This window comes from Microcaecilia unicolor, chromosome 8, assembly GCF_901765095.1.
Source record: "Microcaecilia unicolor chromosome 8, aMicUni1.1, whole genome shotgun sequence".
In the NCBI taxonomy this organism is placed as follows: domain Eukaryota; kingdom Metazoa; phylum Chordata; class Amphibia; order Gymnophiona; family Siphonopidae; genus Microcaecilia; species Microcaecilia unicolor.
In genome coordinates this window covers 68,875,424-68,902,829 of record NC_044038.1, presented here as the reverse complement: position 1 = coordinate 68,902,829, position 27,406 = coordinate 68,875,424, and the positions used below count along the sequence as shown (strand labels likewise).

General features: G+C 48.8%; 1 protein-coding gene across 4 annotated transcripts in view; it reads right to left on the bottom strand.

Annotated features, from left to right (window-relative positions):
• Positions 1 to 27,406, bottom strand: part of LIPE (lipase E, hormone sensitive type) — a 74,580-nt gene that overhangs the window by 9,379 nt on the left and 37,795 nt on the right. For all 4 annotated transcript variants that reach the window (XM_030212693.1, XM_030212694.1, XM_030212695.1 and 1 more), the window contains exons 6-9: positions 26,981 to 27,275; positions 17,084 to 17,311; positions 13,105 to 13,257; positions 9,931 to 10,340 (exon numbers count right to left, since the gene is read on the bottom strand). In XM_030212693.1, the coding sequence (XP_030068553.1) occupies positions 9,931 to 10,340; positions 13,105 to 13,257; positions 17,084 to 17,311; positions 26,981 to 27,275 (1,086 nt within the window). The remainder of the gene's footprint in view (positions 1 to 9,930; positions 10,341 to 13,104; positions 13,258 to 17,083; positions 17,312 to 26,980; positions 27,276 to 27,406) is intronic.

Genomic DNA, 27,406 nt, shown 5'->3' with positions numbered 1-27,406 from the left:
CAATATTCTGTGGTCAGGACAGGATGGGAGAATTGCAGGGGAGTCCTGAATCCTTTGAAGTAAAGATTGCTTTTATTGAGGATGTGCTGAGTGTCGCGTCCCGCCGCGCTCCTACTTGCTCTCCCGCCCTGGGAAGTGGAAGTGGACGCGTCCGCCTTGGGCGCAGGGGCGGTCCTCTCCCAAGTCAATACCAAAGGCCGGCGCCAACCTTGCTCCTTCTTCTCTCATAAATTCTCCCCAGCGGAACGTAATTATACGGTGGGGGATAAAGAACTCTTGGCATTGAAATTGGCCTTGCAAGAGTGGAGACATTTGTTGGAGGGAGCCGAGCACCGGTTTACGGTGATCACTGACCACAAGAATCTGTTGTATCTCCAAGAGGCCAAGCGCCTGAACCCTCGACAGGCCCGTTGGTCGTTATTTTTTGCCAGATTTCACTTTCAACTGGTTTTTCGGGCTGCCGCCCAGAATACCCCTGCGGACTCCCTCTCCAGAGCATTTGAGGTTCCGGAGGAGACGGAGGAAATTCATCCCCTGTTGGACCCTAACTGTCTCAGTGCTGCCATGGGGGGGGGGGGGGGGGGGGGTCGTTCCGTCGAAAGAACTGGTACCGCCCTCCGATCGGAGAAATGTCATGCAGTGGGGACATTCCTCTGTATGGGCCGGACATTTTGGGTACCAAAAGACCCTCCGCTTAATTTCTCGACATTACCGGTGGCGTCAGATGAGGCGAGATATCCTTCAGTTTGTCACGACTTGCCCTGTCTGCGCCCGGACGAAGTCAGTAATCGGGCATCCCGTGGGAGACCTGCAACCGCTGCCTGTGCCGACAGCTCCCTGGAGGGAGTTGTCGATGGACTTTATTACCGATCTGCCCAGCTCCCAGGGACACACCGTGATCTGGGTCGTGGTTGACCGTTTCTCCCGGATGGCCCATTTCGTTCCCCTGCCGGGGCTTCCATCGGCGGCATCCTTAGCCCAACAGTTCATCCAACACATTTTCCGGCTTCATGGGCTGCCCACCAGAATCATCAGTGATCGTGGACCCCAATTTACCTCACAATTCTGGAGAGCCTTGTGTGCGGCTCTGGGGGTTGCGACCCACTTCTCGTCAGCCTACCATCCCCAGACCAACGGGATGGTCGAGCGGATTAACCAAACATTGAAAGGGTTCTTGCGGGCTTTTGTCAATAAGCGTCAAGATAACTGGGCATCCCTGCTTCCATGGGCTGAGTTTGCCTACAACCACAGTGACCATTCGGCCTCTGGGCACTCTCCTTTCTTCTTGGTGTATGGACAACATCCACGGCTTCCAGCACCTTTTCCGGCGAGCACGGCTACACCCATGGTTTCTCAAACCTTAGCCAATCTGCAGAAGGTCTGGGAGATAGCCCGAGTACAACTACAACGAGTGGCCACCAAGTATAAGGCCTTCGCGGATCGCCACCGACGCCGTGCACCGATGCTACAGCCAGGGCAAAAGGTGTGGCTAAGTACGAAATACCTAAGACTGCGGGTCCCCTCTCGGAGACTAGGGCCACGGTACATTGGGCCGTTTACACTCCAATCTCGGATTGGAGCAGTGACTTACCGGTTGTGGCTCCCGAGGACTTTACGAGTGCATAACGCCTTCCATGTGTCACTGTTGAAAAGTTTCCGGGGGTCCAAGTGGCATCTACAGAATCAAGAGACAGTCGTTCCTGAGGTGGACCCCGATCCGGAGTATGAGGTTGAGGACATTCTGGACTCCAAGAGGCGACGGGGAAGGCTGTACTACCTGCTATCTTGGAAGCATTTCGGTTCCGAAGACAACTCTTGGGAACCAGCTACCAACGTTCATGCTCCGGACTTGGTAAGAACCTTCCATGTGCGTTTTCCTCTCAAACCGGGTCCCGGGAGAAAGGGGGCATCCGGGGGGGATACTGTTGCGTCCCGCCGCGCTCCTACTTGCTCTCCCGCCCTGGGGGGCGGGAGTCAGCGGCCTCCGCGGGGTGGCGTTCCAGGGGCTCCAGAGTGGGGGTGGGCGCTGTGGCAGGAATGGCGGGTTGGCCCAAGACCGGCGGTCGACGACGGCGACCACCGGCCCCGCTATCGCCGGGTGTGGAGGCGAGGTTCGCGCCACTCAAGATGGCGGCGCTGGTATGCGGGCACGGGGGTCTTCCTCGCTCCCGAGCCAGAGCTCCGCCCACCAGGCCCCGGATTGGAGGGCCGAGACAGTGGCTCCACCTGGGAGGCCGGGCAGCGCCAATCCAGGGGGCGCTGCCGACTCCCGGGGCCGGATTGGTGGTCCTCTTCCACGAGGGCGGGGCGGCTATTAGGGCTGGATATTTAAAGAAGGAAGCTAAGCTGACACTTCGCTTCCGGTTCTGTTTCCGTAGCCGCTATCCAAAGACTGTGCTGATATTATCTACAGGATTGCTAGCCGCCCTTGCTAGCCGTTATCCAAAGACTGTGCTGATATTATCTACAGGATTGCTAGCCGCCCTTGCTAGCCACTATCCAAAGACTGTGCTGATATTATCTACAGGATTGCTAGCTGCCCTTGCTAGCCGCTGTCCAAAGACTGTGCTTGTTGATTGCTAGCCAGGTCAGTCCGACAACCCCGTGGTTCCAGCAGTCCTGCTGGCCGCCTGCAGCTGGGGGCTCAACCCTTGGTGAACGGCGGCCGCCACGGGTGAAGAGTCGGGGTTGCATGGCTGTCCTCTGAGGTCCTTCGGGCCGTGCGGGGCATAAGGGCTCACCAACAAAAGACAAGACACTGAGGATGTACTTTTTAAGGAAATGCAATATATATACAGTATATATTTTTTTACGTGCCTTTTGGGCAATTGTAAGAAACAAATGACATATCCTGCATGACATATGATGTGTTCCTGAGAACCAGTTCTTTGTACTTCAGCCTATATAACTGCCTGGTCTGGAAGACAAAGGTGGTCGATGAAAATCTTCCTTAAGTCTACCGACTAAAGAATATGCAACCATTTCCATGGCTCCCCCTTTTTGTTATGTTCCCTCACTACCCTGCTTCTTATGTGCTACTCCTAACTTTCTATTATTTCTTATTTTTCATGTTCTTGGGTAAGAATAAAACTTTGGTAATGTGAGAAGCTTCTCTTGTTTATAGTTGTTTTTGGTACTTACCAGCCGGTGGTACTAAGAAATCAGTTGGGGAATTTGTATGGGTGAAGTGGTGGGTTTTTTGGTTCTGAGACCCAGCACCAACAGGCCCAAACAGTGGACAATTCGATCCAATTTGACCTTGGGACGTCCCTTCCAAATTCCTCAGCCTCTCAAAGTGCTGACCACGGATGCATCTCTCCTGGGGTGGGGAGCGCATGTAGATGGGCTCCACACTCAAGGAGCTTGGTCCCTCCGGGAATCAGGTCTTCAGATCAATCTCTTGGAGTTGCGAGTGGTCTGGAACGCTCTAAAGGCTTTCAGGGATCGGCTGTCCAATCAAATTATTCAAATTCAGACAGACAATCAGGTTGCCATGTATCACATCAACAAGCAGGGGGGCACCGGATCTCGTCCCCTGTGTCGGGAAGCCATTCAGATGTGGCTTTGGGCTTGCCATCACGGCATGTTTCTCCAAGCCACGTATGTGGCAGGTGTCAACAGTCTGGATGACAGGTTGAGCAGGATAATGCAACCTCACGAGTGGTCGCTCAACATGGGCGTTGTACGCAAGATCTTCCGGGAGTGGGGCACCCCCTCGGTGGATCTTTTTGCCACTCAGATCAATCACAAGATCCCTCAGTTCTGTTCCAGGCTTCAGGCCCACGACAGACTAGCGTCAGATGCCTTTCTCCTGCATTGGGGGAAAGGCCTTCTGTATGCATATCCTTCCATACCTCTGGTGGGGAAGACTTTGCTGAAACTCAAGCAAGATTGCGGAACCATGATTCTGATTGCTCCCTTTTGGCCGCGTCAGATCTGGTTCCCTCTTCTTCTGGAGTTGTCCTTCGAAGAACCATGGAGATTGGAGTGTTTTCCAACCCTCATCACTCAGAACGAGGGGGCGCTTCTGCATCCCAACCTCCAGTCTCTGGCCCTCACGGACTGGATGTTGAAAGCGTAGAATTCGCCTCCTTGGGTCTTTCAGAGGGTGTCTCCCGAGTCTTGCTTGCTTCCAGGAAAGATTCCACGAAGAGGTGTTACTCTTTTAAATGGAGGAGGTTTGCCGTCTGGTGTGACAGCAAGGCCCTAGACCCTCGCTCTTGTCCTACACAGACCCTGCTTGAATACCTTCTACACTTGTCAGAGTCTGGTCTCAAGACCAACTCCGTAAGAGTTCATTTTAGTGCGATTAGTGCTTACCATCAACATTTGGAAGTTCAGCCTATCTCTGGACAGCCTTTAGCTGTTCGCTTCATGAGAGGTTTGCTTTTGTCAAAGCCCCCTGTCAAACCTCCACCAGTGTCATGGGATCTCAACGTCGTTCTCACCCAGCTGATGAAACCTCCTTTTGAGCACTGGATTCCTGCCATCTGAAGTACTTGACCTGGAAGGTCATTTTCTTGGTGGCTGTTACTTCAGCTTGTAGAATCAGTGAGCTGCAAGCCTTGGTAGCCCATGCTCCCTATACTAAATTTCATCATAACAGAGTAGTCCTCCGCACGCACCCTAAGTTCTTGCTGAAGGTGGTGTCGGAGTTCCATCTGAACCAGTCAATTGTCTTGTCAACATTTTTTCCCCATCCTCATGCTCACCCTGCTGAACGTCAGTTATACACAATGGACTGCAAGAGAGCATTGGCCTTCTATGTGGAGCGGACAAGCCCCTTCAGACAGCCCGTCCAAATGTTTGTTTCTTTCGATCCAACAGAAGGGGAGTTGCTGTCGGGAAACGCACCATTTCCAATTGGCTAGCAGATTGCATTTCTTTCACTTATGCCCAAGCTGGGCTAACTCTTGAGGGTCATGTCACGGCTCATAGTGTTAGAGCCATGGCAGCGTCGGTGGCTCACTTGAAGTCAGCCACTATAGAAGAGATTTGCAAGGCTGCGATGTGGTCATCAATCCATACATTCACATCTCACTACTGCCTCCAGCAGGATACCCGACGCGACAGTCTGTTTGGGCAGTCGGTGCTGCAGAATCTGTTCGGGGTTTAGAATCCAACTCCACCCCCCTAGGCCCATTTTTATTCTGTTCCAGGCTGCACTCTCAGTTAAATGTTTCTTCGTAGGTCAATCTTTGTTATGTCCTTACCGTTGCAAGGCCCAATTGACCTTCTTTTGTTGTTTTGAGTGAGCCTGGGGGCTAGGGATACCCCATCAGTGAGAACAAGCAGCCTGCTTGTCCTCAGAGAAAGCAAAGATACTTACCTGTAGCAGGTATTCTCCGAGGACAGCAGGCTTGATTGTTCTCACCAACCTGCCCACCTCCCCTTTGGAGTTGTTGTTCTTTTTTGCTTTTTGATATAACTGATATGGGAACGGATGCACGCGGGCGGGAAGATGACCGCTCATGCGCAGTGCGAGTCCCTCGCGCTCCGGAAGCTGTCTTAAAGCTTTTTTGATTTTTGCTGGAAAACATCCTCTGTTCCTGGGCCGCCATGGATGCCGACCCATCAGTGAGAACAATCAGCCTTCTGTCCTCAAAGAAAACCTGCTACAGGTAAGTATCTTCACTTTATGTGAGACCCGCAAAATGCCCAGAGCCACCCAATGGTACGAGCTACCTGAAGCTACATGCACCTGATCCCACCCACCCCCAAAGTGCCTGGGTCCGGCATCTCTCCCCCAGCCCCTCACACTGCAGCAGGGATTGCAGCAGAGACAGCCAGTGGGGCCTTTCCTCTGCTGCATCCCACTGATAGGAAATTTCATCAGAGAGGCGGGATGTGGCAGAAGAAAGGTCCTGCCAGCCGCTGCGGCAGCTTTTAGGCTGTCACTGCCATGATCCCCACTACAGAATTTGGAAGCGCGGTGGGGGGGAAACGATACCAAACTAGCTGGGAGGGAGGCAGAGGGGTAAAGGAGCTAGACTTGAGGGGAGCAGAGGGAAGAGAGAGAGAGAGAGAGAGAGAGAGAGAGAGAGAGAGAGAGGGAAGACAGACAAGCGGGAGGGAGGGGTCAGGGATGGGGTGCAGGAGGAAGGGAAGGTATTAGTGTAGAGGCCTGAGAACCAGGGGAACTGGGTTTGATTCCCACTGCAGCTCCTTGTGACTCTGGGCAAGTCACTTAACCCTCCTGCCCCAGGTACAAAATATAATATGTAAATCACTTTGAGTGTAACCACAGAAAGGCAGTATATCAAATCCTTTCCCTTACTTATGCAAATATGTCTCATGCATATTCATTATGGATATTCTGAAAACCCAACTGGATGGGGCAGTGGCGTAGCCAGACTGCCAATTTTGGGTGGGCCTGAACCCAAAGTGGGTGGGCACAAAATTTTCTCTGTACCCCCCCCCCCCCCCCCCCAGCAAAATGTAGTCACACTCAGATGCATTTGTCACACAGGGTAAAGTGCTGCTTTTCAGTGCATCACATTTCAGACAATTTATTTAATAGCCTTAACACCCTTTTCAGTGAGCTTTCAGAGGCCAAAACCTCCTGCCTCAGGTCAGTATAATGCTGTTACGGTATCCTCTCCTGACCTAAGGAAGGAAGTATTGGTCTCTGAAACTTTATTAACACCATATTACTTTATCCTAAATTAAAAATAAAATTATTTTCTTTACCTTTGTTGTATGGCCATTTACTTTTTCTCATTGTGTTGCTCCCAGTCTCTAGATTCTGCTTTCCTTCGTTTTCGCTTGACTCTTCTGCCAGGGTTTCCTGGCCATTTGTCATTTTTCTCTCCTTTTTCTTTGCTTTCTTCAATATTTTTCTGCCTCTCTCTGTGTCCAGATTTAATTCATTCTTACTATCCATTCTTTAATTTCCTTCATCTACTTATGGCTTTTCATCTTTTTCTCACCCTTGTTCTCCCCATGCCCCTTCCTTTTATTCTCCAATCTTTCACTACTCCCCCTTTCCATGCAGCAGCTCTCCTCTTTCTCTCCCCATCCTTCCAGTGTCTCCCCTCTCTCTCCCCATCCTTCCAGTAGTCTCCCCTCTTTCTTTCTGCATCCTTCCATCCAGTGTCACCTCTTTCTCCCTACCCTTCCATCCAGCGTCTTCCCTCTTTCTCTCCCCATCCTTCCACCCATCTACCCTCTCTCCTGATCCTTCCATCTAATGTCTCTCTCCCTCCTTCTAACCAGTGTCTATCTCTCTACCCTTTTCTGTTCAGTGTCCCTTCTCTCTCCACATCCTTCCACTCTCCCCTTTTTCTCTGCATCCTTTCATCCATCTCCCCTCTTTCTCTGCCATCCTCCCTCTTTCTCTCCCCATCCTCTGTTTTCCCTCTTTCTCTGCCACCCTCCCATCTGTTTTCCCTCTTTCTCTCCACATCCTTCCATTTTCCCTCTTTCTCTCCCCATCCTTCCATTTTCCCTCTTTCTCCCCATCCTGCCATCTGTTTTCCCTCTTTCTCTCCCCATCCTTCCATTTTCCCTCTTTCTCTGCCATCCTCCCATCTGTTTTCCCTCTTTCTCTCCCCATCCTCCGCTTTCCCTCTTTCTCTGCCATCCTCCCATCTGTTTTCCCTTTCTCTCCACATCCTTCCATTTTCCCTCTTTCTCTCCCCATCCTTCCATTTTCCCTCTTTCTCCCCATCTTGCCATCTGTTTTCCCTCTTTCTCTCCCCATCCTTCCATTTTCCCTCTTTCTCCCCATCCTGCCATCTGTTTTCCCTCTTTCTCTCCCTATCCTTCTGTTTTCCCTCTTTCTCTGCCATCCTCCCATCTGTTTTCCCTCTTTCTCTCCCCATCTTTCCATTTTCCCTTTCTCCCCATCCTGCCATCTGTTTTCCCTCTTTCTCTCCCTATCCTTCTGTTTTCCCTCTTTCTCTGCCATCCTCCCATCTGTTTTCCCTCCCCATCCTGCCATCTGTTTTCCCTCTTTCTCTCCCTATCCTTCTGTTTTCCCTCTTTCTCTGCCATCCTCCCATCTGTTTTCCCTCTCTCTCCCCATCCTTCCATTTTCCCTCTTTCTCCCCATACTGCCATCTGTTTTCCCTCTTTCTCTCCCCATCCTTCCATTTTTCCTCTTTCTCTGCCATCCTCCCATCTGTTTCCCTCTTTCTCTCCCCATCCTTCCATTTTCCCTCTTTCTCCCCATCCTGCCATCTGTTTTCCCTCTTTCTCTCCCCATCCTTCCATTTTCCCTCTTTCTCTGCCATCCTCCCATCTGTTTTCCCTCTCTCTCCCCATCCTTCCATTTTCCCTCTTTCTCCCCATCCTGCCATATGTTTTCCCTCTTTCTCTCCCCATCCTTCCATTTTCCCTCTTTCTCTGCCATCCTCCCATATGTTTTCCCTCTTTCTCTCCCCATCCTTCCATTTTCCCTCTTTCTCTGCCATCCTCCCATCTGTTTTCCCTCTTTCTCTCCCCATCCTTCCATTTTTCCTCTTTCTCCCCATCCTGCCATCCATTTTCCCTCTCCCATTCAGGCCCACCAGCCCCAGCTCCCATTGCCGGCCACTGCTGCTTTTCCTGATGAGCAGCAGGGCCGGCGCTACAAAAGAAGAAGCGCTCAGCTGACTGAGCTGAGCGCCAACGCGTCGCTAACCCGACGAGAAAAAATGTTTTAAAAAAAAGCGGCACTGCAGGCAGCCTCGAAGCATTGGCTGCTGGCTCTGCAGGCTCCTTCCGTCTCTTACGTCACTGCCCCTGCTTCGCTACAGGGGCAGTGATGTAAGAGACGGGAGGAGCCTGCACAGAGCCAGCAGCCAATGCTCCGAGGCTGCCTGCAGTGCCGCGTTTTTTTTAAAAACATTTTTTCTTGTCCTTAGCGACGCGTTGGCGCTCAGCTCAGTCAGCTGAGCACTTCTTCTTTTTGTAGCGCCGCGCGCCGGCCCTGCTGCTCATCAGGAAAAGCAGCAGTGGCCGGCAATGGGCGCTGGCGCTGGGCGGGCCTGGGCTGGAATTGGGTGGGCCTGGGCCCACCCAGGCCCACCCGTAGCTACGCCCCTAGGATGGGGACAGGGAGTCATGAGAATTAGTTTGGAGCATGACTAAATCAACACAGATAAGGAACAATGAAAAAGGAGCACTGAACTGGCAACAAATCCTTGTGTTCGGTATATTAAGGGAAAGGGAAGAGGATTTGAAATACCACCTTTCTGTGGTTACAATTAAAGCAGTTTACATAATATATACAAGCACTTATTTTGTACTTAGGGTAATGGAGGGTGTTAAGGTGACTTGCCCAGAGTGACATGGAGCTGCATGCAGTGAGAGTCAAAGTTCCTCTGGTTCTCAGGCCACTGTACTAACTATTAAGCTAATTGTCCTCCTGTTAGCAAGGAAAGAGACTGAATGAAGAGACAAATATGGTTCAGCCATATAGTAAGAGAAAAAAAAAGGCAAAACAATTAACATTCAGGAAATAAACAAAGATATAAGAGGAGAACAAGGGAAATACCAGAACAACAAAAGGGAGGAAGAAAGAGGAATTACATAGGGAAATAAATGATCAAAGAGAGGATAATATTGCCCAATAAACATACATGCAAGAGCAGGACAAGAAAACAACCAGAACAAAATGGATGGGAGTGGAGGGGGGGGAGGGGGGGTGGGGACGGACGGACAGAAAGGACAATTAGACAGGCAAAGGCTGAAAGAGAGGAGAATACCACCACCCCATCAGAAAAGGTAGGTGATAAAACTTTTGTTACATATATATGAGGAAGAGTAAACATTAACCAGGAGAATCAGAAGAAAGCAGATATCTATAAGAACTATTTCTGTTTGATATATACCCCTACTCTTCAGCAGAAACAGTACTCGTGGGATATTCTCCTCTCAGGTCTCAGGAGAGGCAGTTCTTATGGGGTAAACTCCTCACTGATCCCTGAGCTCTCCCCAAACACTTACCACTATGTGGACAGGTGGTAGCCCCTTCAGCATACTGTCAGGTGCAAGCAATGGAGACATGAACGGGTTCTTGACAATAGGTGATGTCTGCAGTTTCAGGCTGGCAGCAGGCTGATCAGAACGGAGTGGAACAAAACCCTCGGGGAAATCCAGGAGTGGAACACTGTCCTCACTGTTCGTCTGTTGCATAAGACTCTCCCTCTCGCCTTCGCTCTCCTTGCTCAGGAAGAAGTTCACTTCCAGACCCTTTGGCTCCTCAGAGACATCCTGTGACTCTATAGCATGCTCCGCACTGTCCACGTTGGCATGCTTCCCCAAATCCTGGCATGTTTTGCTCTTTGTAGTGCCAGTACAGCAGAGAAGTGGATCCTCGGTAAAGGCAGCTTCTGATACGCTCTGCCGCACAGCATCTGAAAGCCAAGAATGGAAAGTTGTCACTTGTGCAGAAAGTTTTCATTGCCTCTGTCTCTTCCATCCATTCTTTACAGCCCTGAGATAGTATGTGCATGCATTCATGCATGTGTTATGAGTGTACAATACATATATGCTGTACAGGGTACATATGTGTATAAGAAAATCTGCCTCGTTGCTCCATTTCTTTAAGCCCTAAGAGGCTAAGTGACCACACACATGCACTGCACGTGTACATGTCAGCAAAGACTTGTCTTTATCCTTCCTATTCTCCAGGAAGGAGGTTGTCAGTGTGTGTGTGTAGTAACTGCCTATAATTTCAATTTAATATATTGTCTCATTTATCACCCCCAAAGTGGTTCACAACAGTTAAAAAGCACATCCTAAAATTGTGGGTGTGTCGATTCAAGAGCAGCAGTACTTATTTCAAGCTTACCTCCCCCGCCCTCCAGTCTTTGGTGTATGTAAGAACAGAAAACATCAAGGTGCCAGCATGTTAACATTTAGAGAGTCATGGAATTCCAAGACTCTCTTGGAGGGGAGAGAGTGTCTTCCATTGAGTACACAGGTGGTGGCAATGTGCTACGTTTCTTATTTACACCCAGCATGCCATATCTTGGGAGATACCATCACAAAACAATGGGGAAAAATTAACAAACAGTGGGATAGTCAAATTTCATTGCCACTCGAATTTTTACTAAAGCGTCCATAAGACAATCTTAATAGTCTTTTTGTTGACAATTATCATGTGTATATATGTGCTCATAGAATGTTCTTAAGGACTGCCAGAGACCAAACAATGTCTTATTGTGTCCACAAGCTGTTAATCATTGCACATAGTTTTTCTTTTATGCCATTACATGCTCCCCTGTGTAACTCAATAACTATTAAAATCTCTTTGTGACACTTAACTTATAGAAGTCCTGGGTCGACAAAAAGACTATTAAGATTGAGACTTATGGACACTTTACTAATACAGGGGGTTTGAGTGGAAATGAAAATATCTTGGGAAAAGGCAGCAACTCCCCTGCTCCCCGTGGTTTTGTGTTTTGCATTCTTCCACAGACCAGCTTCGAAAGAGCAGAGGAAACTGCAGACTACTACATGAATATTATTTAAACTTGAACTGTACACAGCCCACTGGGGGAACAACAATACAGCTAACGTAGAAAAATTAGTCTGCCCACATATAAAACTAATCAAAATAATTACTAACAATTAATAAAGCTATTAAGACAAATTGTTGGGAATTTTCAGCGTTTCCATAATGTGACCACAATAAGTAACAAGCGGTTCAAAGATAAGTGGTTGGAGTGATTTTCATTTTGCTGCTTTGCTATCTCTGAGCGTCACTATAATTCAGACTGTTTCCTTATTTAAGGCTGTAGCAGTGAAATAAAAGTCGATCAACTATCAAGTTACAAACTTATTTATTTTCACAAACTTTTTTTTTTAATTTTTTTATTTATAACCATTTAAATTTTTACAAGCGATAAAATAACTTGCTGGAAATACAGAGAAAGTAATATGTAGGAATTATTTCAGTCAGGTAATTCTATTCTCTTCCTTAGACCACTAAATAGGGAGAGTGAAACAAGATAAGGAGATCAATTAAACAGTAAATAGAAAAAAAAATGTGGTATTAACCTGATTATCCCCAGATATTACTGATCATCTGGTTGGCTTCTTCAAGGCCAATACATTGTATAGTCAAATCATTTCATTGAAAAACATACTTATTGTCCAATATTAGTTAGAAATAATACATCTGATTACATTCTCTCTCTTTTAAAAACCAGAAGTTATTTAACAATACATATACTTAAGTCTCTAATTCAAATCCCACTGATTAAAGTAATCCCAGTTTTCACAGGCTTCACTCCTTTTAAAGTAATAATTTGAGGAAATATTTCTGAGGAAAACTTTTCACAATGTTTTTCACACAAATAGTGCTGGAGCATAAATGAATTGCCTACATGGGGAGGCATTCTTATATTCAGCACTTGTTATTTATTGCAGTCTCATTGTGGAAACAATTGAAAATTCCTAGCATATTTTCATAATAGCTTTATTAAGAGTTAGTAATTACTTTTGATTGTTTTATATAGTTTTTCTATAATTTAAAAATAATATGCCTGATAGCTCCAACTTCCAAGACTGTCCAAGATGGCTTACAATTAAAAACAACAACAACAATTATTGTATAAATATAAAAAACAGAAATAAAAACAAGACTTTTTTTTTTTTGGGGGGGGGGGGGGGGGGGGCGGTAAGCAAAAGAAACCATCGAGAGGAAGCAGCCATACCTATAGCACCAAATCTGGAAATGCACGGAACAACCAGCGGGTTTTTATTGGTTAAGCCATGCAGCAGGCATGCTGGTCACCAAAGGACACGCTGGGATTGCATCACATGATTCATGGGGCGGCAGCACAATCCACCAGAGAAGCAGCATTATGAAGGGCATTGAACATGCCTTGAGTTATGATGGAGCTACATCCTACCAGAAACCAGAATGTTAGTAAAGGTGGGCTGCTTCTCGACACGAAGGAAACGCATCAGAAAGGCCAATGGTCGCCTCAGGCACGCCCACAGGCGGGTGCTCACTGAAGACAAGACTAAAACTGAGAGTACAGACATGTGAAGGAGAAAGGAATAGAAGAGAAGGGGGTTAGGGTGGGCAGGTGAAGAAATGGGTAACATAGATAGCTTGTGTTAATGGCATATATTGGGGGGGGGGGGGGGGGGGGGGGTATAGCATACCTGTGCCGTTTCTCTTGGCCTCCAGAAAAGAGCTGATCCAAGCAGAGGCACTCTGTCGCAGGTCCCTGAACAAGAGTGATGTGTCTCGCTTCATCATGCTCACAGTGTTCAGCTTTTGTGCATTCGGGTCCTCGGTATGCATGGGTTCAGTACCTGCAGGGGGTCAGCAGATCCCAGAATGTCAGCAGCAGCATGTTGCACAGACACACCAATCCATCCCTGCCACTTTCTCCTCCGACAGACCTCTAAGCATGCACATTCACAAATTGATGTGTATGTAGCATTAATACACATCTAAACCTATTGTCACCCGTTTCCTGTAAACAGCTCAGAGGTATGGTATTTCGTAAAGCAAAAAAGGTTAAGATGGCAAGAGCAGAAGAAAAGAACGCCAACATGGAGAAGTGAAATGAAAAGAATTTTTTCCCAGGTGTGTCCATGAAAGAAGGGAGTGCAAAGGTAAGATTGTAAGTCAGAGTGAACAAGGAGGAATACGTGAAGGGTTATAAGGAAGTGAAAAAGGAGGAATGTGTGAAGGGTTATAAGGAAAAAGTGGATATACACTTCTATTCAACATTCCTCAAAGCATGCATTGAAGAAAGACTACCAGCTATTGGCAGAGATACAATAATGGGCTAGGTGACTGACAGGAGAAGGTTTATGTAGAACTGGCAAAAAGTGGATAAATATATAACATCAGATGAGATTCATGCTTGGATATTATAGGGAGCACACAGTCTAAGAAAGGAAGAGACTCAGGTATGACCTATGCATATCAGTTGATATTGCTGTTTAATCTGGATGTTATGGTGGTCCTGGTGGCTATTTTGGCAATAAAATTAAATAAGACGGTCCCAGAGCTGGTAGTTCCTGATTGAATAAGATTTGTGACAGGAAGATATGGCATTCAAGGGTACTTGCTGCAGTCTGTATTGAACAAGAGGGAATAAAAAAAGGGATTAGCACTCTGCTTAGTGACAGAAAAGGTGACAAAGAGGGGCATAATTGAACGGCGCCGGCCAAATAGATGGCCAGCCATCTATTTGGCCGACGCAGCAAAGAGCAGTCCCAAACCGTATTATCGAAAAAGATAGCCGGCCATCTTTCGTTTCGATAATACGGTTGGGGCCGGCCAAATGTCAGAGATGGCCGGCATCGGTTTTTGCCGATAATGGAAACTAATGCCGGCGATCTCAAACCCGGCCAAATCCAAGTCACTTGGTCATGAGCCAGCATTTGTTGTGCACTGGTCCCCCTGACATGCCAGGACACCAACCAGGCACCCTAGGGGGCACTGCAGTGGACTTCAAAAATAGCTCCCAGGTGCACAGCTCCCTCACCTTGGGTGCTGAGCCCCCCAAATCCCCCCAAAACCCACTCCCCACAACTGTACACCACTACCATAGCCCTTAAGGATGAAGGGGGGCACCTACATTTGGGTACAGTGGGTTTTGGGGGAGGACTTAACATTTACCACCACAAGTGTAACAGGTAGGGGGGGGATGGGCCTGGGTCCACCTGCCTGAAGTGCACTGCACCCACTAAATACTGCTCCAGGGACCTGCATACTGCTGTCAGGGAGCTGGGTACGACATTTCAGGCTGGCATAGAGGCTGGCAAAATTATTTATTTTTTTGGGTGGGAGGGGGTTGGTGACCACTGGGGGAGTAAGGGGAGGTCATCCCCGATTCCCTCCGGTGGTCTTTTGGGGCACCTTTTTAAAGCTTGGCCCTGAAAAAAAAGGGACCAAGTGAAGCCGGCGAAATGCTCGTCGGGGACGGCTTTCTTTTTTCCATTATCGGGCAATGCCGGCCATCTCGTGAGCACGCCCCTGTCCTGCCTTCGCTACCCTACCGACATGCCCCTTGAAGTTTGGCTGGCTCCATGACAGAAAGCAGCTGGCGTCGGCCAAAATCGGCTTTCGATTATACCAATTTGGCAGAGTATAGGAGATCGCTGACCATCTCCCGATTTGTGTCGGAAGATGGCCGGCGATCTCCTTCGAAAATAAGCTGGAAAGTAATCCGGGATTGTATATTCTGTGTTTTTGATAAAATAGAAACTAAAGGAGATATCAGTTGTGTACAGTAATCAAACCCATATCACCCTGATAACTAAGTGCACAAGTGGAACAAGAAAAGGATGTCCACTATCTCCAACTGGCAATAAATATAAGGAATCTGAAAGCACATGTAAAGGAACATACCGTTTCAAATAGAATAGATTATTCATTTGATTCTTCTTAAATATCTTCTGATGGAGTGAAAACTAATCAAATTTGGGAATCTTTCACACCAATGACCACTACCATCACTGCTACTTTGTTAAAGAAATGTTCATACTCTCAATGTATTCTAGATTATTGTCCTATTTCTTTATTCTCAACCGTACCGCCTTTAATCTTACAATGGTTAAAATTAGAATTTAATTTACTGTTGGCCAGGGGGTCATTGCCACCTGATGTGGGTAAGATTACATTTACTCCTTACAGTGAATTATATAATACTTGCAATAATTCTGTTATAAAGGAGGAAAATACCTCAACACACTGTGGCACAAATCTCAATATGATGTTGTGAGCTAGTTTCTTCACTCACTACAGCCAACAGTTAAAACAGTCATCACAGGCCAAAAACCTCCTTAAAAAATAGTGTCCCAAAAAACTTATCACAATGAATGCGCAACTCAATCAAATTCTTCATAACACAAAAGAACACAATCATGTCTTCAATCTTGTGTTGTCAAACAGCAAAAACACAGCCGCTGTGTAGGTAAATCCTTTCCATCTGAGTCATGAGTGGTTACTGAGGATGGGCAGACTGGATAGGACATTTGGCCCTTATCTGCTGTCATATTTCTATAGTGATGGAACTTTGCCAGATCAAAGACAGATTCAAAATTGCATGATTGAAGGGGAACAAACCTAACAAAAGGGTAGATAGCCAAAAGGACAAGAAAAAGTCTAATGAGTAAACTGACGGCCTGGATAATGGCAGAAATTTGGAAAGAGTGTCAGAACAAGCTAGCTCAAATGATGACCACTGCTGAGTCAGAGCTGTCAAGATACAGATTGGAAGCAGACAGGGACAGAGAGGTAATGGGGGATACGTGGGCTAACAGTTGAGCAGGGGAAGAGGTAGCAAAGGACTGATAAAATCTGAGATGTAAAGATCTGCAAAACGTATCAACAACTTGACTGAAAGAACTGAGCAAAGAATGTAGCATTCAAGGTGTCAGAATAGGTAGAACAGGTCCCAAGATCAATGAGGAAATTATGGAGAAGAGCTTCTTAGGTTGATTAGCAGAATACTATGTTCTCTGAGCTTGCAATGTCTTCAACATGATAAAATTGGTGTGCTGATTTGAAGCAGGCAAGATGACTTTTTTTTGGATAAAAATAAATAAATAAATAAACGAGTACTGCTCCGATTATCTTTAGTTTAAAAAAAAAAGATTTCCAAATTATCATGGATAAAGAATGAATAAAATGTCAGTATATTATCAATGAAAAAACCTAAAGTTTGTAAGGACTTAATTTCAATGCTCATATTACCTAAATAGGTTGAATGGTGAGCTAGAGGTGGTGTGAGAAAAGATGATAGCTTTAGATTTATCTGAATTTAGTTTCATTCTGTTTTGTTTGCTAAATGCTTATTCTATCAAACTCATTAAGAGAGACTGAAATAATAGTGCTGTCCAATTTGCGATTTGAATCAATTCACCAATTCGTTCTAAAAAATAAAAATAAAAAAAATCGAGGCTATTTGGTGCCTTTTAACTCCTATTCTTTGCTGGCAGCAAGCAGCAACTCCTACCCGCTGCTCACGCTGGCCACGAGCCTTCCCTCAGACATAAATTTCTTGGTCCCATGAACAGGTCCACCACACAGCATTGGGTTACCTAAAGGGGGCACCCAGTTAAAGAACCCCCTAAGATACTTGGAGAGAACACTAAGTGGGAGTAGGGGATCTCCTTTTACCTGAATAAGCATTGAGGCACTTGGAAAGAACACTGAGGGGGAGTAGGGGATCCATGAGTGTCAGGAGACGTGAGGGTGAAGCTGTAGCTTGAAGTAATGTTGCTGGATAGGCAGCCATGATTCCATCTGGCATGCGAATGCCATACGAGGCAGCTCGCATGGACACTGTGATGCAGAGATTCCCTCCAGCACTATCACCTGCCAAACAGATCCGCTCCCCTGTAGCTCCTGCAGGAAGGAAAGCAATGTCGGAATGTCAGGCACAGACACACACAGACAGATGCACTCCACTCATATTTGCAAGACAGATATGCATGGGATTGTCAGACCAAGGCACCCAAAGATTTTAAGTATGTCTGTACAGCCTTGGTTAATTTGAACAAAATACTGGGGGGGGGGGGGGGGGGGGGGGGGGGGGGGAGGGCAGAGTCTCTCTAGGTAAGATCCAGTGAGCTCCCAGATAAAACACATTCTGCATATTCTTACCCTATTCCTACTAATGAATTCTGCTTCTTACTTAAGAGACATCAGTCCCTAATGGTCCCACACCCAGACATAACCCTACTACTTGCTTCTTATCCAGAAGCAACAGTATAGCCAGGCAGTTTGGCACCTATGAAAAAGTGCACCATTACCTTGTACATAAATAACATACATCACCCTTAAGACTTAAAATTTAAACACATTCCTAATCCATAAACAGACAAAAGTGTGACCCTTGCTGATATGGATGCAATCCTTTAACTTTTACCAGATATGAGCCTGCACTGCTACCCATCTGATTAGTGATCTTTACCTGGTTAGGCAGAGTGGATTACAAAAGGAGTTTCTTTTTTTATTATTATAATAAACTAATAGTTTTTAGATGTCAATAACAATAAAGCAAATCCATTCACAATTATGATGTATCACAAAATCCTGCCAAAAAGGAACACAAATTTGTAGCAATCTTGTCATCTCATAACAACACTAAAACTAAAATTCACACAAATTCACACAAATTCCTATGAAACAGCAGCCATGCAAATATGACCCTGATACACCTTAGTGGTAAAACAGAATATGCTGGAGTGCTACAGATTCCTACACAGCAACTACACCTTCCCCTAGGTGTCACACGTGATAAACAAGACAGACCCTCATCAAATACAGAATAAGGGACCACAAAATTAGAAACAGAAATATGCAGACAAAAACTGAACTGGAAAATCCAAGAAACCTACATGGGAACTTTGACTTCTAGTCAAGAAGACTCCTGTGGATTAAAGATGGTGGAAAACCAGATCATCTCCTCCCTTTCTCACCCACTTGCACTTCAGGACAAGCTCCAACATTTTCTCCTCCCCTGGATGGATTCAAACACTCTCCTCCTTCCTTGCATGGACATCAATACTTTCACCCTTCTGCATCCGACTGCAACTTATCTTGAACATAATTTCTCTTTTCCAAATTCAAGCTCAAAATCCACCCTTCCCACCCCACCCACTTTCTCAAAGGTTGGACCACATCACTCTCCCAGGCACTTATTGTACATAAACCCCCCCAAAAGGATGCTGTGATCTGCCTTGAGCATTATTGGGAAAGACAAGCTTAAATAAACAAATACCTTAATTGCCCACCTCTCTTATAATATCCTGCACAGGACCAGCCCCCATAACCTTGGTGTCAGTGCCAGCCAGGAGAAGAGATAAGAAGAGGAGATCCAAGTCATTGTGAGGGGGAGGGGTGGAGGACAGCAATGCTAATTACAATGGGGAGGAGCAGTGGAGGAGAGAAATACCAGTCATTGTGTATGTGGGGGAGGGGAGAAATGCTGGCGGGCTGGGTGGAATGACTTCATTAGTAGCCCATTCTAGAAGCCAAAGAAACACATTTCTGATAATTGCCCAAACGTTTATTACAAAAAATACAGTGCGTAAACCAGTGGCGTAGCTACGTGGGGCCAGGGGGGCCTGGGCCCCCGTAGATTTGGCCCTGGACCCCCTGCCGCCGACCCTCCCAATCCCCCCATCCCGCTGCCAACATGGGCTACCTTTGCTGGCGGGGGACCCCAATCCCCGCCAGCCAAGGAGGTCCTCTTCTTCCCCCGAAGGCGTCGTTCTGTTTCTGACGTCCTGCACATTGTACGTGAAGGATGTCAGACTCACAGAAACAGAATGAAGCCTTGCAGCCAGGCTTCGTTCTGTTTCTGTGAGTCTGACGACATCAGAAACAGAACGACGCCATCGGGGGAAGAAGAGGACCTCCTCGGCTGGCGGGGATTGGGGTCCCCCGCCAGCACAGGTAGGCGACAGCGGGAGAGGGTCGGCGGGTTGATAATGGCTGGGGGGGGGGGGGGGGGGTCGGCGGCACTAGAAGGGGCTAAAATGTGCCCCCTTATCTTGGGCTCTGGACCCCCCTCCCACCAAAGTCTGGCTACGCCCCTGGCGTAACCAGTTTTTTTCTAGCCTATTTTATAAAGGCACATAGGTATCTACGTGTCTTTATACAATGCTAGGGGTAAAACAGTAGACATCATGGCTAGATTGAAGCTGTGGACACAACAGCTCAGGAGCTTGTGTAAATGTATATACAATCTGCACAACCTCATGTATTTTATAAATAATGTGAATACTTCGCTACTTCTTCTACACACTGCCCTAGAACATGGCTACATATTAATCATATACAGCTAACAATTACTTCATAGGGTAATTTTATAAAAGCCCTTTTACACATAGAAAAAAAGTTTATAAAATTACTCTTCTAGAACAGGACACCATGCCTTGAATGTAGGCGCCATCACGTACACTTGCTTGAAATCTGGAGTAAATGAAGGCATGTACACGTATAGATAGCGAATGCTACATACCTGTAGAAGGTATTCTCCGAGGACAGCAGGCTGATTGTTCTCACTGATGGGTGACGTCCACGGCAGCCCCTCCAATCGGAACTTCTCTAGCAAAGGCCTTTGCTAGTCCTCGCGCGCCGATGCGCAAACCGCGCATGCGCGGCCGTCTTCCCGCCCGAACCGGCTCGTGTTCGTCAGTCCCATATGTAGCAAGACAAAGACAAGGGAAGACACAACTCCAAAGGGGAGGCGGGCAGGTTTGTGAGAACAATCAGCCTGCTGTCCTCAGAGAATACCTTCTACAGGTATGTAGCATTCGCTTTCTCCGAGGACAAGCAGGCTGCTTGTTCTCACTGATGGGGTATCCCTAGCCCCCAGGCTCACTCAAAACAACAAACATGGTCAATTGGGCCTTGCAACGGCGAGGACATAACTGAGATTGACCTAACAATTTATCCAACTAACTGAGAGTGCAGCCTGGAACAGACATGGGCCTAGGGGGGTGGAGTTGGATTCTAAACCCCGAACAGATTCTGAAGTACTGACTGCCCGAACCGACTGTCGCGTTGGGTATCCTGCTGCAGGCAGTATTGAGATGTGAATGTGTGGACAGATGACCACGTCGCAGCTTTGCAAATCTCTTCAATAGTGGCTGACTTCAAGTGGGCTACCGACGCTGCCATGGCTCTAACATTATGAGCCGTGACATGACCCTCAAGAGCCAGCCCAGCCTGGGCGTAAGTGAAGGAAATGCAATCTGCTAGCCAATTGGATATGGTGCGTTTCCCCACAGCCACTCCCCTCCTGTTGGGATCAAAAGAAACAAACAATTGGGCGGACTGTCTATTGGGCTGTGTCCGCTCCAGATAGAAGGCCAATGCTCTCTTGCAGTCCAATGTGTGCAGCTGACGTTCAGCAGGGCAGGAATGAGGACGGGGAAAGAATGTTGGCAAGACAATTGACTGGTTCAGATGGAACTCCGACACAACCTTTGGCAAGAACTTAGGGTGAGTGCGGAGGACTACTCTGTTATGATGAAATTTGGTGTAAGGGGCCTGGGCTACCAGGGCCTGAAGCTCACTGACTCTACGAGCTGAAGTAACTGCCACCAAGAAAATGACCTTCCAGGTCAAGTACTTCAGATGGCAGGAGTTCAGTGGCTCAAAAGGAGGTTGGGTGAGAACGACATTGAGATCCCATGACACTGTAGGAGGTTTGACAGGGGGCTTTGACAAAAGCAAACCTCTCATGAAACGAACTACTAAAGGCTGTCCCGAGAGCGGCTTACCTTCCACACGGTAATGGTATGCACTGATTGCACTAAGGTGAACCCTTACAGAGTTGGTCTTGAGACCAGACTCAGACAAGTGCAGAAGGTATTCAAGCAGGGTCTGTGTAGGACAAGAGCGAGGATCTAGGGCCTTGCTGTCACACCAGACAGCAAACCTCCTCCATAGAAAGAAGTAACTCCTCTTAGTGGAATCTTTCCTGGAAGCAAGCAAGATGCGCGAGACACCCTCTGACAGACCCAAAGATGCAAAATCTACGCTCTCAACATCCAGGCCGTGAGAGCCAGAGACTGGAGGTTGGGATGCAGAAGCGCCCCTTCGTCCTGTGTGATGAGGGTCAGAAAACACTCCAATCTCCACGGTTCTTCGGAGGACAACTTCAGAAGAAGAGGGAACCAGATCTGATGCAGCCAAAAAGGAGCAATCAGAATCATGGTGCCTCGGTCTTGCTTGAGTTTCAACAAAGTCTTCCCCACCAGAGGTATGGGAGGATAAGCATACAGCAGACCTTCCCCCCAGTCCAGGAGGAAAGCATCCGGTTCAAGTCTGCCGTTGGCCTGAAGCCTGGAACAGAACTGAGGGACCTTGTGGTTGGCTCGAGATGCAAATAGATCTACCAAGGGGGTGCCCCACACCTGGAAGATCTGTCGCACTACTCTGGAGTTGAGCGACCACTCGTGAGGTTGCATAATCCTGCTCAGTCTGTCGGCCAGACTGTTGTTTACGCCTGCCAGGTATGTGGCTTGGCGCACCATGCCCTGACGGCGAGCCCAAAGCCACATGCTGATGGCTTCCTGACACAGGGGGCGAAATCCGGTGCCCCCCTGCTTGTTGATGTAATACATGGCAACCTGGTTGTCTGTTTGAATTTGGATAATTTGGTGGGACAGCCGATCTCTGAAAGCCTTCAGAGCGTTCCAGACCGCTCGTAACTCCAGGAGATTGATCTGCAGATCGCGTTCCTGGAGGGACCAGCTTCCCTGGGTGTGAAGCCCATCGACATGAGCTCCCCACCCCAGGAGAGACGCATCCGTAGTCAGCACTTTTTGTGGCTGAGGAATTTGGAAAGGACATCCCAGAGTCAAATTGGACCAAATCGTCCACCAATATAGGGATTTGAGAAAACTCGTGGACAGGTGGATCACGTCTTCTAGATCCCCAGCAGCCTGAAACCACTGGGAAGCTAGGGTCCATTGAGCAGATCTCATGTGAAGGCGGGCCATGGGAGTCACATGAACTGTGGAGGCTATGTGACCCAGCAATCTCAACATCTGCCGAGCTGTGATCTGCTGGGACGCTCGCATCCGCGAGACGAGGGACAACAAGTTGTTGGCTCTCGCCTCTGGGAGATAGGCACGAGCCGTCTGAGAATCCAGCAGAGCTCCTATGAATTTGAGTCTCTGTACTGGGAGAAGATGGGACTTTGGATAATTTATCACAAACCCCAGTAGCTCCAGGAGGCGAATAGTCATCTGCATGGACTGTAGAGCTCCTGCCTCGGATGTGTTCTTCACCAGCCAATCGTCGAGATATGGGAACTCGTGTACCCCCAGCCTGCGAAGTGCCGCTGCTACTACAGCCAAGCACTTCGTGAACACTCTGGGCGCAGAGGAGAGCCCAAAGGGTAGCACACAGTACTGGATATGACATGTGCCCAGCTGAAATCGCAGATACTGTCTGTGAGCTGGCAGTATCAGGATGTGCGTGTAGGCGTCCTTCAAGTCCAGAGAGCATAGCCAATCGTTTTCCTGAATCATGGGGAGAAGGGTGCCCAGGGAAAGCATCCTGAACTTTTCCTTGACCAGATATTTGTTCAGGGCCCTTAGGTCTAGGATGGGACGCATCCCCCCTGTTTTCTTTTCCACAAGGAAGTACCTGGAATAGAATCCCAGCCCTTCTTGCCCGGATGGCACGGGCTCGACCGCATTGGCGCTGAGAAGGGCGGAGAGTTCCTCTGCAAGTACCTGCTTGTGTTGGAAGCTGTAAGACTGAGCTCCCGGTGGACAATTTGGAGGTTTTGAGGCCAAATTGAGGGTGTATCCTTGCCGGACTATTTGAAGAACCCACTGATCGGAGGTTATGAGAGGCCACCTTTGGTGAAAAACTTTCAACCTCCCTCCGACCGGTAGGTCGCCGGGCACTGACACTTGGATGTCGGCTATGCTCTGCTGGAGCCAGTCAAAAGCTCGTCCCTTGCTTTTGCTGGGGAGCCGAGGGGCCTTGCTGAGGCGCACGCTGCTGACGAGAGCGAGCGCGCTGGGGCTTAGCCTGGGCCGCAGGCTGTCGAGAAGGAGGATTGTACCTACGCTTACCAGAAGAGTAGGGAACAGTCTTCCTTCCCCCATAAAAACGTTTACCTGTGGAGGTAGAAGCTGAAGGCTGCCGGCGGGAGAACTTGTCGAAAGCGGTATCCCGCTGGTGGCGCTGTTCTACCACCTGTTCGACCTTCTCTCCAAAAATATTATCCGCACGGCAAGGCGAGTTCGCAATCCGCTGCTGGATCCTATTCTCCAGGTCGGAGGCACGCAGCCATGAGTGTCTGCGCATCACCACACCTTGAACAGCGGCCCTGGACGCAACATCAAAGGTGTCATACACCCCTCTGGCCAGGAATTTTCTGCACGCCTTCAGCTGCCTGACCACCTCCTGAAATGGCTTGGCTTGCTCAGGAGGGAGCTTGTCCACCAAGCCCGCCAACTGCCGCACATTGTTCCGCATGTGTATGCTCGTGTAGAGCTGGTAAGACTGAATTTTGGCCACGAGCATAGAGGAATGTTAGGCCTTCCTCCCAAAGGAGTCTAAGGTTCTAGAGTCTTTGCCCGGGGGCGCCGAAGCATGCTCTCTAGAACTCTTAGCCTTCTTTAGGGCCAAATCCACAACTCCAGAGTCGTGAGGCAACTGAGTGCGCATCAGCTCTGGGTCCCCATGGATCCGGTACTGGGACTCGATCTTCTTGGGGATGTGGGGATTACTTAAAGGCTTGGTCCAGTTCGCCAGCAATGTCTTTTTTAGGACATGATGCATGGGTACTGTGGACGCTTCCTTTGGTGGAGAAGGATAGTCCAGGAGCTCAAACATTTCAGCCCTGGGCTCGTCCTCCACAACCACCGGGAAGGGGATGGCCGTCAACATCTCCCGGACAAAGGCCGCAAAAGACAGACTCTCGGGAGGAGAAAGCTGCCTTTCAGGGGAGAGAGTGGGATCAAAAGGAAGGCCATCAGACTCCTCGTCAGAGAAATATCTGATGTCCTCCTCCTTCTCCCACGAGGCCTCACCATTGGTATCAGACACAAGTTCATGGACCTGCGTCTGAAGCCGTGCCCGGCTGGACTCCGTGGAACCACGGCCACGGTGGGAGCGTCGAGAGGTAGACTCCCTCGCCCGCACCGGCGAAGCTCTCTCCGCCGACGGGGAACCTTCCTGGGAGGCGACCGCAGTCGGTACTGCAAGCGGCACCGATGTCGGAGACCTCACCCCGGGCAAGGGGCCAGCCGGCGCCTCACTCGACGGTACCGGTGGCGCAAGCACCCCCGGGTACCGGAGGGGAAGGGCGCAACAGCTCTCCCAGGATCTCTGGGAGAACGGCCCGGAGACTCTCGTGCAGGGAGGCTGTGGAGAAAGACATGGAAGCCGATGCAGGAGTCGAAGTCAGAGTCTGTTCCGGGCGTGGAGGCTGTTCCGGGCTGTCCAAGGTGGAGCGCATCGACACCTCCTGAACAGAGGGTGAGCGGTCCTCCCGGTGCCGATGCCTGCTGGGTGCTGACTCACTCGGCGACCCAGAGCTCTCGGTACCGACGCGGGAAGGAGACCGGTGTCGATGCTTCTTTGACTTTTTCAAACGAAGCATGTCACCGGAGCTTCCCGGTACCGACGAGGAGGACGTAGAATCCAGCCGTCGCTTCCTCGAGGCCGAGGCCGAAGAAGGTCGGTCTCGGGGGGGCTGTACCGCAGGAGCCCTCAGGGTAGGGGGAGACCCACCCGAAGGCTCACCGCCACCAGCAGGGGAATGGACAGCCCTCACCTGCACTCCAGACGAAGCACCACCGTCCGACGACATCAGCACTAGTGGAGGTCCCGGTACAACTGACGCAGCCTTCCGATGTCTCGGCCCCGACGATGCAGAGGGTCGATGCCTCGATGCAATCGATACAGTTGCGGCCGAGGGCGGAGGTCTTGACGCTGTCAACGCACTCGATACTCCCGGTGCCGATGCCGACGAAGAGCCCGAGAACAAAACGTTCCACTGGGCCAATCTCGCTACCTGAGTCCTTTTCTGTAAAAGGGCGTAAAGACTACAGGCCTGCGGGCGGTGCCCAGCCCCCAGACACTGAAGACACGACGCGTGCCTATCAGTGAGCGAGATTACCCGGGCGCACTGGGTGCACTTCTTGAAGCCGCTGGGAGACTTCGATGACATGGGCGGAAAAATCACGCTGGCGAAATCAAAACTCGTAATTGCGGTAAGGCACCAAAAAGAAGGGGAGAAAAAAACTCGACCCGAGGCCTCAAAGGGGCCTACCCCGAAAACGAAAGAAAACTTATCGGGGCCAAAAACTAGAAGTACGGGGAAGGGAAAAAGACCGTAAGGCCCTTCTCCGAAATCCCTTTTTTTTTTTTGTAAGCGAAAAGTCAAAAGACGCGCGAGGGTCAACTTAAGGGGCGCGAACGGCGCAAACACGACCGTACCGAGCGTGGACAAAAGAAGACTGACGAACACGAGCCGGTTCGGGCGGGAAGACGGCCGCGCATGCGCGGTGAGCATCGGCGCACGAGGACTAGCAAAGGCCTTTGCTAGAGAAGTTCCGATTGGAGGGGCTGCCGTGGACGTCACCCATCAGTGAGAACAAGCAGCCTGCTTGTCCTCGGAGAATAAGGTATTTCATAATTTATGCAAGTAACTTCATCTATGCTTCACTAAAACTCCGCCCGTATGTGTGCCAACATGTCATGGCACACCTTTCTACACGAGTCAGTATTTCATAAGAGCATTTGTACACTTATGTGGCCATATATGCAAGGGAACGACATTCTAATATTACCACCTTAACGTGCCAGGTAGACCTGCCTGCTCATTCCTCATTCTGACTCCCTTGCTCAATCTCACCCTTCCAGGCTCCCTGATTTCGGCTCCCAGCTTCTCTTTCAGCCTCTACCCTCTCCTGCTCACTTTCTCACCCCTCTAGAATTCCTTGTTGACTCGTTTATCTCCCAATCTCCTTGCTCTTACAACCTTCCTGTCCATTTTGGTCACTTGCTCACCCCTCCCCAACCCCCTTGCTCATTTGTTTTTTAACCTTTCCAGCTCAACGTGTTCACTCTTAACGCTACCCCAGTTTCCCTTGCACTTTCATCCCCCCAGCCCTCTCCCCACACTCTCTGATCTCTTATTACCTTTTGCACATTCTCCCACATATTCTCTTTCCACCCATTTTTGCTCCCAGCCTCTATTTGCCCCCAATCACGTTTTGCTCTCTGTGACCTCATATACCCTCCCACAAAGGAAGTTCTGCCACTGCTTTCCTTATTTGTGATTGCCTGCTTCCTCCTCCACTGACTCACCATGAAGTTTCACCTTATAAAGGGCAATGAAACATAGGTCCTGTGCACACAATTAAACTTAAGTAAACAAGCAAGCAAGCATTTGCAGATAAGAAGCATTGCTGCTACTCCCCTCCCCCTGCTGAAGATAGTAGGGGAGGTTTGCTCTATGAACTCCAGTCTCTATAGCCAAGGCTACACTGACCACAAGGTCACTACAGCTCCGCCTTTTCTTCTTACCCAGCAGGTGACAGTTCTTGATGGCCCAACAATAGGCATAGAAGCACTCCTCCAAAGCCCGGGGGAAAGGGGCAGCGGGGGCCAGTGAATAGTCGATGGACAGGATGGGGGCATCAAGCTCATGGGCCCAACTCTTCAGGTACGGTTCATGGGATTTGGAAGTCTGGGCCACAAAGCCGCCGCCGTGGAAATGGACTATGAGGTATCGGGACAGTGGGGCTTTTTTATTCTTCAGGCGCAGGTCCAGGCCTATAGACCCCTCCGACTTTACAAAGCTGTTTAACTCTTCACTGTCCTAGAGGGGAGAGAAATGAGCTATCAAGCAGCTGTGACATGGTGACAATCATGGAAGAACCCATGTATATATGCACATACAGACAGCAAAGAACAATACGTATACCTACACAGGAAGGATGTTTTCATGTG